The sequence below is a fragment of the Lithobates pipiens genome, unplaced genomic scaffold (genome assembly GCF_037356315.1).
Source record: "Lithobates pipiens isolate NorthernLeopardFrog02 unplaced genomic scaffold, aLitPip1_a1.2 Scaffold_16, whole genome shotgun sequence".
In the NCBI taxonomy this organism is placed as follows: Eukaryota; Metazoa; Chordata; class Amphibia; order Anura; family Ranidae; genus Lithobates; species Lithobates pipiens.
In genome coordinates this window covers 473,785,099-473,798,940 of record NW_027507748.1, presented here as the reverse complement: position 1 = coordinate 473,798,940, position 13,842 = coordinate 473,785,099, and the positions used below count along the sequence as shown (strand labels likewise).

Sequence of the window (13,842 nt, the reverse complement as noted above, 5' to 3'; positions counted from 1 at the left end):
GATTCATAGAAAAAGGTGAAGGTCCCTATTCACTGAATGGAGTTGACCTCATTATCTTATGATGAGAGGTCAAATGTGTTGTATGTTCTTAATGATCAGAGGTTGCAGGAACCGACTCCCATGACTACCTTGTGATGCGTGATCTGCCCAGAGGAAACCATCCCCGCTCTCCCACACTGAACGAGATCTACACCATGATGCAGTCTCAATGATCAAAGGCTCAACACAGGGGCTCCGACCAACCGCTCCCTGCTGCTATCCGTACTCCAGTGGGACAACCACGTGATATTCAAGAAGAAAAGAAAAATGGGCTCTTTATAGCGTAAACCAGTAAACTCTTTAATAAAACTTATTTAAAAAATACAGTTCTCAGGCGGGTTGGTATAAAGATTTGATGCATCACATAAAGTCCTCACAGACTCTCCAAACAGCTGTACTTGTTGCATAGCATCTAGCACACCATGCGTCCTAGCTTAACACGTTTAGTCATCACAAATTGCATCATCAGAAGCTGCACCTGGCTTGTTGTGTATTTGTTCTCAGACATGTTTACCCTATTAGCTGCTCCATACTTAGTGAGTACTTTACAGGGGATGACCCTTACCCATGGCTATGGCTGAAACCAGATGCAGGGGAACCATAGCAAAATATTCAGCTGGACATTCACTCTGCCAAAAGCCCTACAACTCTCCACCTCGGATTTCTCACCCACAGCCTCCTTTACTCCTGAGGTTGCAGTTCTGTGTGCGCAGCCTAGGTGTTGTTGCACTTAAATATTCTCCATCTTGCCTTGTTTCCAAATAAACCTGCTAAAAAAAAGAAAAAAAAATATGCCGCCCTGCCATCGCGTGCGCCGCCGGCGGCACGCTCGCGTGCTGGTCGGGACCCCCGTGAGTCCGGTCGCGGGTTCCGCGGACTCGATCACCTCGGGGATACCCGCGGTCGTCTCACGGGGCGGCTGAACGGGGAGATGCCGTTGTAAACAGCATCTCCCTGTTCTGCCTAGCAACAAGTGTCGCTGATCTCTGCTCCATGTGATTGGAGCAGAGATCAGTGTTCACTAACACAAAGCCCAGCCCCCAACAGTTGGTAACACGCCCCTAGGAACACTTAACCCCTACACTGCCACCCCCTGGTTAACCCCTTCACTGCCAGTGTCATTTACATAGGAATCCGTGCATTTGTATAGCACTGATTGCTGTATAAATGACAATGGCCCCAAAAATGTGTCAAAAATGTCCGATGTGTCCGCCATAATGTCGCAGTCACAATAAAAATCGCTGATCGCCGCCATTACTAGTAAACAAATTTTTTTATAAAAATGCCATAAAACTATCCCGTTTTGTAAGCACTATAACTTTTGCGCAAACCAATCAATAATTGCTTATTGCGATTTTGGTAAAAAAAAAAAAATATGTAGAAGAATACGTATCAGCCTAAACTGAGGGAAAAACTGTTTTTGTTAATATATTTTTGGGGGATATTTATTATAGCAAAAAGTAAAAAATAATGCGTTTTCTTTTTTTCAAAATTGGCACTCTATTTTTGTTTATAGCGCAAAAAATAAAAACCGCAGAAGTGATCAAATACCACCAAAAGAAAGCTCTATTTGTGGGGAAAAAAGGGCGTCCGAATTTGGTTGAGAGCCACATCGCACGACCGCGCAATTGTCAGTTAAAGCGACCCAGTGCGGAATCGCAAAAAGTGGTCTGGCCTTAAGCCAGCAAAATGGTCCGGTCTGAAAGTGGTTAGAGGTTATAAACCTCTCTGTGGAAGTTGTACCTATAGGTAAGCCTATAATAAGGCTTACCTATAGGTACTGTAAATCTGTCTTAAACGTGCGCCGTTTAGAAGGTATTTACTGTGTTCTGCGCCAATGATGTAATTTGGCGCATGTGCTGTGAAGAAACTGCTCCCCGCGCAATTTCTTTACGAGCGAGTGCCTTGACTGACAGCTCCCGTGCGCATACGGCTCTGGCCAGTCACAGAGCTGGAGTCTGTGGCCTGGAAGGAAGAGGAGCGAACATGGATGCAGCTTGCAGCGGGGACGGCGCAGGCTTCGTTTGCAGGTAAGTGTCAAATAATGTGCTAGCATACGATGCATATTAGCACATCATGCTTTTACTTTGTAGGGGCGAAGTAAGGGAGTAAAACACATCGGGTTTACTTCATCTTTAAGCTAGGTTTAAATTTGAACCTAGCAAACTTGATTGCAGCTGTTCCACACAGAAAAGGAGTGGTGTGCAAATACCATTAATGCTAATAGCACGCCACAGGTACTGGAAATTGCATCCACACTGCACATGCAGTTCCCTGTGTGAGATTTCTGAAGTGCTGCAAGGACCTTTTCCCTGTATTTCAGGAGGCACAACAGCACATTCAAATGAATAAGCCTGCACAGATGTGGGAATCTGAGTTTTTTATTTTTTTATTTTATTTTTTTTATTCAACCAGCTAGTTGAACAAAACGAATTCAAACTGTATCCAGCTTTATTGGTACCAACACAAAGCTCATCTTAATTACGAATGACCACCTGCCATCTTTCTAGAAGGAGCCCTGAGACCATGTCTGAGAAGTCTAGGAGGATGTTCTTTGAAAATTGCTCTAAGTACCTTTTTTTAATTTAAACTAAACAAACATTATTTATCTCTAAGTCCCCTTTCCCACGATGAGCCTTCTCGGATCCGCCTGTTTTTTCAGGTGGATCCAAATGGGCCATCCATTGACTCCTATGGGCAGGCCGGTGTCAGCGGAGATTTGTCCGCCTGTCATCTGATCCACTCAAGACAGACGTATGGTGATACATCTGCCATCCGTTTTGGTGGATCGGATTGGATGAGATCTGATGAAAACTGATATGCTGTCGGTTTTTGTCCGATCTCCCCATAGAGATCAGTGGGGGCTCTGACAGGTCCCTCCCTACTCAGTGAGCGGAGACGGACCTGTCATCCACCGGCTCAGTGGAGATCAATGGAGAGATCTGCTGAGCTGATGGACTCCCATGTGAAGAGGCCTAACCGACTAAGCTTATAGTTATCCTATATTTTTATTATGAAGTTTTAATTTGAATTTCAGCATGAAACTAAGAAGAAAACAATAACACCATTTCACTTCCTGTATCCTTCTATTAAAATAACTGAGGGATGTGACATGATATGTGAGAAAACTGGTGCTGTTCTTAACAACATACTGGATTTGTGTGATTTTTTTTTTTTTTTTTCCCATTTGAGAAGCTTATTTTTACAGGAGATCTGTTTAACAATTCAACTTGGGATTAGAGTGTAAAAAATACTTTATAGTTAGTTATTACAGCATACTGATGCTTCAGAATTGACACATCCTTCCTTCTTAAATCGGGGGTTATATATACAGAAATAATCTTTATTTACATTTATTGTGGTAAAGTGACCTTTTTTTAGTCAGGGTCCTGCCAAATTAGTGATTTCAAACGTAATAAATTGTAGCGTTTAATTGTTGTGAATCCAATTGACTGCTTTAGATTTTTTTCTGGTTTGAAGAAATCTCAGCACCTTTTTTCTGCTCTCTTTTACAATTATATTTTTATGAAGGTATGCATTTATTCACCAGAATTAAAAATATTCTATATTTGCCCTACATTATCTGCTGACATCCGACCCGCTTCGATCGGAAAAACCTACTTTTCCATTCGTCATCAGATCGGGTGACGACTGACTCTGCGTTCCGTCGTCATCCGATCTCCCATAGGGAAAGCGGCACTCTGACAGGTCCGTCCCTGCACAGTGTGCAGAGACGGACCTGTCATCTTCCTGCTCAGCAGGGATCAACAGAGCGATCCCCGCTGAGCAAGTGGATGTCCACGTGGCGGATTATCACAGATCCGTCCTGTGTGAAAGAGCCCTTATGTGTGAACAAACTGGAAAGCAAGTGGAGTTGTTACCCATAATGATTAATTAGATACCTTTATTTGTTTTACAAGAGGATTACAGCTGAAACCTGGTTAGTCTCAGTGGGTAACAGCTCAACTTGTGGTGTTGTGTGTGTTTTTTTTTTTTGTCAAGCTTTTTATGTTCCATGCACACTGGACTTAAAAAAAAAAAAAAAAAAAAAAAAATGTTGATTCTACACTTGCAAGCATCCACATACACATTGCAATGTGTTCAGACACGATAGTATATTGTGGATAGTTTGGAAGACTCCACAAAGCCACAGAAAGCCTGCAGACAACATGCTTGATAACACATAATGCCTCAAAAAATATTTAAGCACAATTAAACCAAAAACGAGCTTGTGTGTTTTTTTTTGTTTTGTTTTTTGTTTTTATTTAAAGCTTGTATTGTTTTACTTCATGTGGTCATCAGCCAATAACACAACTCTTGTCTTAGGATGGCTACTTTCCTCCTCCACTGTATCTATTGAGAAGCAATGTGGCCACCCTTAGAAATCAGCATCCTCACTCAGTAGAGAGGGTTGTGTTAAGCTGACTTGTAGGTTTAGGTGGACTTTACATAAGTGACTAACAATGTAAATCCCAGCTCCAGCTAATTCTTTAAGCCAGGGGTGCCCAACCTTTTGATGAGCGAGGGCCATCGAAGCGACTTGGTAACAGGTCGCGGGCCAAAATAAGTGTAATGGGCGGGTGACAGGTCTGTATCTGCACTGCATATGCAGAACAGATATGGACACAGCCCATGCTACTCTATGAGCCCTCCAATTCAATCTGACGGAAGGGGGCGGTTCTCCTTCTGCTTTTTTTTTTTTTTTTTTTTTTTTTTAACGTATCGGATTGAAGGTAAGAAAGGTGAATAACGGGTCTGATTGGGTCCTAAGGCTGCTTTCACACTGATGCGCCATGCACACCTGTGGCTTTCCTACAGGTTAGATGCCACTTTGCCATAGACTTCTATTATATCCTGATGGTATAGTGCACTTTCTGAAAAGCTCACCAAACCCACAGGTAATAACAGAAGTCTATGGCTCAGTGCAGGTAACCCGCAGGTGCAGGATTAGTTTAACAGCAGCCTTCAGTAACAAACACACCTTCAATAACAGTCTTCCATTCAGTTTTCCCTGGCTGTTGCTGTCCCAGGCAGAGTGCATTTGGTATCGATTGTGACAGGAGCTGGCGCTATACAGGAAGCATCAGCTTATGTGGCTCTGCTCTGGAGCTTCTTGCTTTCTCTACCGCCGGCTTCATTCACAACACTGATGCTCTGGGATGGTGGGTCGGCAACCTGCGTTCTGGGATTGTCAAACCACCATTCCAGAGCAGGAGGTCGCGGGCCACTGGTTGGGCACCCCTGCTTTAAGCTGTTACAGCAATAGTTTTATTTTCCTTGTCGGTGGTCAATGGTTTGTCTCAGCCTTTTAACTGCAACTATTGCTGGACAGCTTGGCCAGTTAAAAGATGAAAAACAGCAGTACTGGCTGGATCACCAGATATTAAGCTATGTTACAGGGGTGTCTCAGAAAAACAGACTGTTAATGCTAGTGACAGACTATACCATATGTCTTTTTTTTTACTTTGGCCATAGGGTCACTTTAAAGCTGAAGGGGTGCAAGTCAGGAGTTCAAATAATTTATTGTATCTAACTCTTTTTTTTCCTTCAGGAAATTTAGCTCAAGCAGAAGCTGTTGGAAGAGAAGCCTTAAAGCTGTTGCCACATGACCACTCCATCACATTTTCTTTAGCCAATGTGCTTGGAAAAGCAGAGAAATACAAGGTTTGTCTAAAGTCTAGTATCTGCTACACATGCCTTTCAAACCATCTTTGTTTCTACAAATATTTTTTTTCCTATAACCAAGCTTTAATTGTGCCATGATATGATATTAAAGCGGGAGTTCCGCCGTTTTTTTTTTTTTTTAAAAAGCCAGCCGCTACAAATACTGCAGCTGCTGACTTTTAAAATAAGGACACTTGCCCGCCCAGCGCGCCCGCGATGTTGGCACCCGAAGCCGATCTCTCGATCATCTCTCGGGTGCTACCGCCGCCATCTTGGGTATGGGAATCAGGAAGTGGAGCCTTGCGGCTTCATTTCCCGGTTCCCTACTGCGCATGCACGAGTCGCGCTGCGCAATAAGGATGGTCCGCTGTCTGGGATCCGTGCGTTTCCCAGCAGACAGCGGGGGGACATGCGGAAAGGGGCGGAAATATCCATAGATTCTGCGGATATCTATGCCGGAAGTGGGTGCAGATACCTGTACTGTACAGGTACCTGCACCCCCCTCCCCCCTGAAAGGTGCCAATTGTGGTGCCAGAGGGGGGGAGGGTTCCAATGAGCGGAAGCTCCACTTTAGGGTGGAGCTCCGCTTTAAGTGTTCTGTAACAAATCCAAACCTATTGCAAAAAAAAAAAGCTGTAGAGTAACTGTGCAAACACATTAGCTTTTATTCCCTGTGCTTTAAGAGCAGTAACCCTTTTTCTCAGTCCTGATCTTATCGCTAACCTGTAAAACTAGCTCATGTGTTTTAAAAGTAGTTATTGGTTAAAGCATATATACTGCCTTTCTGCAACTTTTTTGGAAAATGTAGCACTCCAGCAGGGCTTTTTGTAAAAAATTATATTTATCACTCGCCTTCTTAATGATTCTACGGACTCTGTTATATATTAGCATAGATCCACTAGAAAGTTTTGCTGAACTTTGCAGCATAGGTTAGGCATTTGCTGTAAAGTACTTTTTTTCACAGGTCTACACAACTTGATTTAGCCAGGCATGAAAAAAACAGGTTAAGTTTGCACTAAGGCCCCTTTCATGTCACTGTTCCGATTGGTCAACCTGTCAGTTTTTCAGTAGGACCTGATCAAACGGTCCATTCTCCCCAACTCCGTTTATACCCGCCTACCTCCAATCCTGTCCATTAAAAACAAATGGAAGCAGGTTCCATTCTCCTTTGTGTAAGCGGATCAGATTGAAGGGCAGTCGAGTGTAAATGAATAGTGGAGTCCATGTCTGCTCTGTATAAAATGAGTGGACATGGGCCTATCATCTGTCCACTCTGCTCTGATCAGCAGGGGCCCAGTAGACAGAGCCCCTGCTGATCACAATGAACAGCGTCCATGTAAAAGGGGCCTAATTGTCATTTAAAATCAGACATGCCCTGACTTCCTTGCCACCAGATCATCAAGAATATAATAGCCATCTAGACCTATCTCTGCTACAACTCCTCCATATTTTGGTGAACCAGACTATTGAAATGGTGTTATTGTTGAACTGTAGTGTGTATTCAAAATGGATAGGCTGCCTTAGAGAGGAAGGCTTATGGCAGGCCATACATAGTGCAATGTTTCTTCTTTCAACCACAGGAAAATTGCTCCATTCTCCAGCCAACAAAGTCAGTCTTGAATGGGGGCAATCCCTCCTACTACGCTATTTTGTGACAGCGAGAGGTTTCCCAGCTGTTAGAATACAGTGGTCACTGCCAGCAACTATATCCGCCAGCAGTGATTGGAGAAAAAAAAACAGGCTGATTCACAGTCTGTGGATGAGGGAGAAAAGAGAGAGAATCTGGGAGATCAGATAAGACATTATCCTTGTGAGTTTAACTCTTTTGTGTCTCCCAGGCAGCAGAGTTTGTCTTGACTTGTCTTTCTTTTTTTTTTTCTTTTCTCCCTCCTTTATCTGTGTTCCTTCAGTACAGTCTGTCATTCCTGTTGCTTTTTTTCCCTATTCAGCAACAGTAAATCTTAAGCTGTCAGTTGATCAGCCTCTGGGTGCTCTGATTTTTAGGCACAGTGCTGAAAATTGAGAGCAACTGAGGATGTGCAGAGCAGAGTGAGAGTGGATTTTAACCAGTATAAGCCAGAGTTAGCAATCCTTTGATTGCAATCTCGGGTAGGTGACGGCATTTACGGGAGCTGATCCCCTTTTCCTCCTGCAGCAGCTGAAAGGCGCCCCCCCCCCCCCGCCTAGCAGACCCAAACGGACTCTCCATGGAGTGGCGGATGTAAATGGACAGGAGGCGATATGTCCCCTTCTCTCTGGGCTTATCTGTTCAGATACGTAGAGCCATAGCGTAGAGCGACAAGACAAAAACAGAATGGCGCTTAAGGGGTACAGAAACACACTGATAACACAACTAAATGTTTATAAAATCCTGAGACGTATACATATGCAGCATTGGTGCCAGCTTCCTTGAGAGCGACGCAGTCTCTGGAAGAACAATGGGAGAAAACAAGGTGTGCAGAAGATGCAACAAATGGTATATTTAATTAAAATCAACCAAATGGCTACTCACACTAATATAAAGATCAATAGGCATATAACAGTATAATACTGTGGTCACTCTGTAGATCCCCGGTGGATGGTGGTGTGTAAATGTTAACACGAGAGGAAAGGAACAGTCAGCCGGACATCCATCTTGTCTCACAACCAGCATGGAACACTCTGAGTCCCATCAGAAGTGACATCAGAACATGGAGATAACATTTCAAAGCATCTGCTTTTTCATCGGATCTAATGCCTATTGAAGCAGCAAATGCTTTGAAACATTATCTCCATGTTCTGACGTCACTTCCGATGCGACTCCGAGTGTATTCCATGCTGGTTTCGAGATGACAAGACGCATGTCCGGCCGTTTGTTCCTCTCCTCTTGTGTTAACATCTACACACCACATAAAATATTTACAAAAATGTGAGGGGTGTGCTCACCTTTCTGAGATACTGTATATGCATATTGATCTTTATATTAGTGCGAGTAGCCATTTGGCTGGTTTTAATTAAATATACCATTTGTTGCATCCCCTCCCCTCTGCACCTTCTGGGTTTTGGGGGACCATACCCAAACCTCAATTAAATGAAAATGCTTGGCCTGTAATGGTGTGGCACTGAATCCTGTGGGGGCATGCTCACCTTGGCACATGGTGCATCTTGTTGGAGTTGGCAATAGGGCACTATACAGGTCCAGTGCTGTGATCTACCAGCAGTGGAGCCCTGTCCCTGAAGACCATTTCAGGGGTATCTGGCTGAAAGGGATATACACAAGTGACAAGAGCACTAGGTTACAGTCAGAGAATTTCACTCACTTCAGATGATGTATGGTAATCTCTCACCATGGGGCCCTAGAGCCCCCTGTTTGTACTGTTGTCCTCAGTCTGACTCCCTGCCTTCCTCTACAGTCAGCTGGCCCTTTGACCTTACAGCCTTCCTCTTATTTTCCCAGGGTGGAATTTTCTGCCACATTGTCTTAGTTCATGGGCAGAATTTTGGTAGTATTAGAAGCCAACGCTAACGAGGATAACACATGAGCCCCTTTTTAGTTCTCCTTTGTGAATCTGTGTCTAATTTTGCCTTTGCTGTAGATCCCCCCCTCTCCTCCGTCTGAAGAATTGGATTAGTTGTCTATTTTTATTATTATTATACAGGATTTATATAGCGCCAACAGTTTGCACAGAACTTTACAATATGAAGGCAGACAGGATAGTTACAATATAATTCAGGAGGAATCAGAGGGCCAGCTTATTGGAGCTTACAAGTGATAGGGGCAGGTCAAGTGATACAAAAGGTATTAGTTCAAGGGAATGAGCTGATGGAGAAAATAAAATTACAGTTGTTAGGTGGTTGCTGGATAGGCTTCTCCTAAAGAGAAGGGTTTTTATGGATAGTCTAAAAGCAGACAGAGTAGGAGATAGACGGATAGGGAGTTCAATAGGATAGGAGAAGCTTGGAAAAAGTCATGGAGGTGACAAGGTTGCTAGAGAGCAGGAGGTCTTGGAAAGGCTAAAGAAAATTATTTGGTTGGCATTTTGAGACCAGTTTAGTGATGTAGCTGGGAGCTGAGTTGTGGATGGCTTTGTAAAAAATCGTTAGTATTTTGAATTTAATTTGTTGGGAGAGGGGAAGCCAATGGAGGGCTTGGCAGAGTGGAGTACTGAACGGTTGGTAAGGTGGATGAGTCTGGCAGCAACATTCATGATGCACTGAAGAGGGGATAGACAATGTGGGACAGATGTGTAGGATAGAATCTTAAGGTAACCATAGCATGCGAGGAAACAGGGGTCTGGGGGGCAGGGGGTTAGAAAAAATTTAGCGATCTCTTCTATAGTAGTCGGGTTGAATGAGGAAAGTATTGATTGTACCTGTGGACATGAAGTGTTAAGTGGGGAAGGTATCTATACAGCAGAGATCTCATCACAAATTTTATCAATCTTATTTTGCAGTGATTGGCGATCTCCTGTGAGTTAGTGGGTGGAGGATGAAGTAGAGAAGAGTTGATGGTGACTGATTGATAAGGTGGTAATGATAGTGATAAAATAGGTCTGCTTGGCAGTGAGGAGGCAGGAATTGTATTTTTGGAGGTTAACGCCCCTGGCCGTATTCCCGAGTCTGGTTCGGGGTGAAAATTCGGTACCATTAGCGGTAACCCCAAGCCAGACTCGGGATTGCGTCGCTGGATCCAGGATGAGTTTACTTACCTTATCCCCTGGAGCCAGCGATGTCTCCCTGCTGTGTGAGTGGCTCGTCCTCCGCTCGATCTATCACAGAGCCAGGCTCCGTTCCCTGCGAGCGTTGCGACACATGGGGATGGAGAACGGCGCCACATTCAAAAAGTACACACACATTACATACAGTATAATGTAATCTTACAGATTACATTGCTGTATGTAATTATTTCACATCTCCTTTGTCACTAGTGGTCTGCCCAGTGCCCTGCATGTAGTTTTATATTATAAAAACAGTTTTCTGCCTGGAAACTGGAGATTGTCCATAGCAAACAAAACTGTCCCTTTACAGCAAAAGTGGTTTTAGACCAGCTAGAAAACAGTGATCATAAATTAGAATCACTCTCAGAATTGAGCAATAGTGATTTGTGGGGAGATCCGTCATCAAATACTGAAAAGTAATGACAGTGACAATTCTGCAACTGAGCAAATTTCAGTGTTTTTGATTACATTATTGAATCATTTTTATTATTATATTATGTGGTATAATTTATAGATATTTATTATATTAGAATTTATGATTTCATTTTTTTTAAATTTATCATACCCGGGATGTTTACTAGACTCTGGTTTGGACAGATTTAAGTGAGTTATTCCTAAGAAATACAGGACTACAATATAAAACGCCAAACGCAAATTATTCTTGTACTCTGTGATTTCCTCGCTGTACTTATCTAATGAGGGACCAAACAGGCGTTCTTCCTCAAAGTTTTTTACTTCCAGCGTATTCAAAAAAAATCTACCCCCAGCTAATGAAATGCAAGGGCATTAAAAGGCTCTGGGAAAATGGCCATTGTTAGTAACCACTACTAGAGTCTGGAAGTATTTGGATGGGAAAAGCAAGTCCACTAGGTCCTCAATTTTAGCCGTGTTGGGCATTCTCTTCCAGGTGGTTTCCCAGAAAGCTTCCTTGTAAACCCAACATTTCATATTCCTGATATGTATGAAAAAGTATCCTCTTCTTTTCATATTGCTTAAATTGTGTGAAATCCCTGGTGTTTCTGCCAGTCCCTCTGCTTTTCTATGACCACACAGTGTACTGCTGTTTTTCCTCCCCCTGCTCTTATGCAGTTGAGAACAGAGGGAACAAAAAGGGTGGAAAGTGTTTATAATTTTTATATCTATACACAAATGGTTTGCCTTTCATTTCTATTTTAAACTGAGTGGGTTGTTTTAGAAGAAGAGGGTTTACATACACTTTAACAGTGCCAAAACAAAAATGGCATAGGCAATACGCATCGATCAGTGCCTTGCTAGATGGAATCAAGTATCCATGGGGGTTATTTACTAAAACTGGAATGTGCAAAATCTGTTGCAGCTCTGCATGTAAACCAATCAGCTCCCATGTTTTATTGTCAAAGCTTAACTGAACAAGCTGAAGCTAGAAGCTAATTGGCCAGCATGCACAGCTGTACCAGATTCTGAGAGCACCAGCTTTAGTAACTCTCTACCTATGTGTCACCAGAAGCGTTGCATTTTGCAGCCCAGCTTGTTTTCAGGCACCAGCCACATTGATTCTATCAGTAATTTTAGACTGTCTTGATAATGCAGACGGGGGGTGGCTCTGCTGATCATTACTCTCTAGGCGCCATATTTATTTGGCTGCAAATGATTATATAAAAGCCTCTTGAGGCTACAGAGAACTCAATAGATTATGCATACAGTATACATGTGCATTTGTTGGCGGATATCTTTTTTGTTAGAAACTTTGAGTATTTGCTATCCCAATCTTAACTACAAACGTGACTGCGGCAGTATATTAGAAAGAAGTTTCACTTTTTCCTTGTGTAATGTGAGTTTATTTCAGTAACACAAAGCAACTACAGGTTTACCAAGGTATCCAGTTAATCATATATTTTATGTTTAGGATTCTACACAGTTGATTGTTGCTGGTAGCTGTACAACATTGCTAGTTATGCAAGCTTCACACATGCAGCTACAAATGTCATAGTTTGATTTTACTGTTTGAGCTGATTTGACTGTGCACTTTTTAATATCCTTTCATATATTACAAATAAATGTGAGATGTTTAACTTTATGATGCTTTTCAAGCTTTCTGTAATTCATAGGAGATGGTTTGGCCACATGAGGGCAGTGTTTTTTAATTGTCTTTAGGGTAAGATTGCATTTTTACATGATATCTACCAACATTATTCAGATGCAGAATATTTTATTGTTCCCAAAGGGAAATTATTATGAACTTTATACTGATATGTAATATTAGCATAATGTATGTGAATACGTGTAGGTTACATATTTTTTATTGCTACAAATAAAAATGGTCATTTACTTTTTCTAACAAAATGTATTATCCTTTTGAGAAAAGTACGTTTTCTATTGTCTTATTTTAGGAGTCTGAAAGTTTGTTCCTTAGGGCTATTGACGCTAACCCCTCATCTGCGAGTTATCATGGCAATTTGGGTAAGGCTTTGATTGCATCATTAATATTTTCATTTAACGGAAAAAATGTCACACTCTAGACATTAACTGTGAGATATTTTCACAGTGATGGAGTGGAAATTAATTATCAAACAATGTCAAGAAAGGAATGTAAAAAGGCATATGTTTAGCAGTTCTTTCTCACTGTGTTGTAATTGAAAGGGGTAAAATCAATTTCAATCAAATATATGTGTGCACAAAAGGCCCAGCGATTGGAGTGAAGCTTTTTCCTTTATGTGGAGATGACTGTTATAACTGTAAAGACCCCTGGTGCAGATGCTTTGTTTAGGAAACCCCATGAATAGAATTAAAAAAATAGGAGAGGACTTTTGAGGCCTGCATTTTCTTCTAGTACAATTCTGTCAAAGTTTTCAAGACATGCTGAGTTAAAAAGCACTGCAGAGAAAGTGGACAGGGCAAAACATAGAAGATGCTTAGGTCAATTCAGTTATTAGGGTTTTTTTGTTTTTTTTTGACAGTTTGAGATATTCGCACAATATATTCTATTTATCATTGTAGACCACTGTGTTTAGCAATTTATTCTAATTAGCATTGTTAAAAAAAAAAAGTTTTAAATATGTTTTAACCGAAGCCTTTTTATATAAAAAATATGTGAACATTTTAAAGAAATTTAGCCCTCAATGGGCATGTTTATTTCCAAAAAGTCTATAAAATCAATGGACACAGAGAAAATTTCTGTATTGCTTTTAGCATATATTTTTTCGAGTCATGTGTGGCTAAGCTAGCTAGGTAGTTGTACTGAGCACTGACTAACTTGTAGGAAAAGCTCTGTGCATGAGGCTTATTGTACAGGGGATGTTTTACAAACTTTCCTAAACGATTTAACTCGAAAGATAGTAACCGACGTTTCAAAACTTCAGTTTTGCCACGTTTAGCCACATTTTGTATTTAGAAGCATTTTTTTTTTCTCAAGTCATCTTCCATTTTTCAGCTGCCTCTGAACTGTCCTCTATGATATCTTATC

The 13,842-nt window shown here is 41.8% G+C and overlaps 1 protein-coding gene across 18 annotated transcripts in view; it reads left to right on the top strand.

Annotated features, from left to right (window-relative positions):
* The window catches only part of TMTC4 (transmembrane O-mannosyltransferase targeting cadherins 4), a 137,442-nt gene that overhangs the window by 113,690 nt on the left and 9,910 nt on the right, over positions 1 to 13,842 (top strand). For all 18 annotated transcript variants that reach the window (XM_077482947.1, XM_077482953.1, XM_077482955.1 and 15 more), the window contains 2 exons: positions 5,591 to 5,703; positions 12,770 to 12,839. In XM_077482947.1, coding sequence (XP_077339073.1) covers positions 5,591 to 5,703; positions 12,770 to 12,839 — 183 coding nt within the window. The remainder of the gene's footprint in view (positions 1 to 5,590; positions 5,704 to 12,769; positions 12,840 to 13,842) is intronic.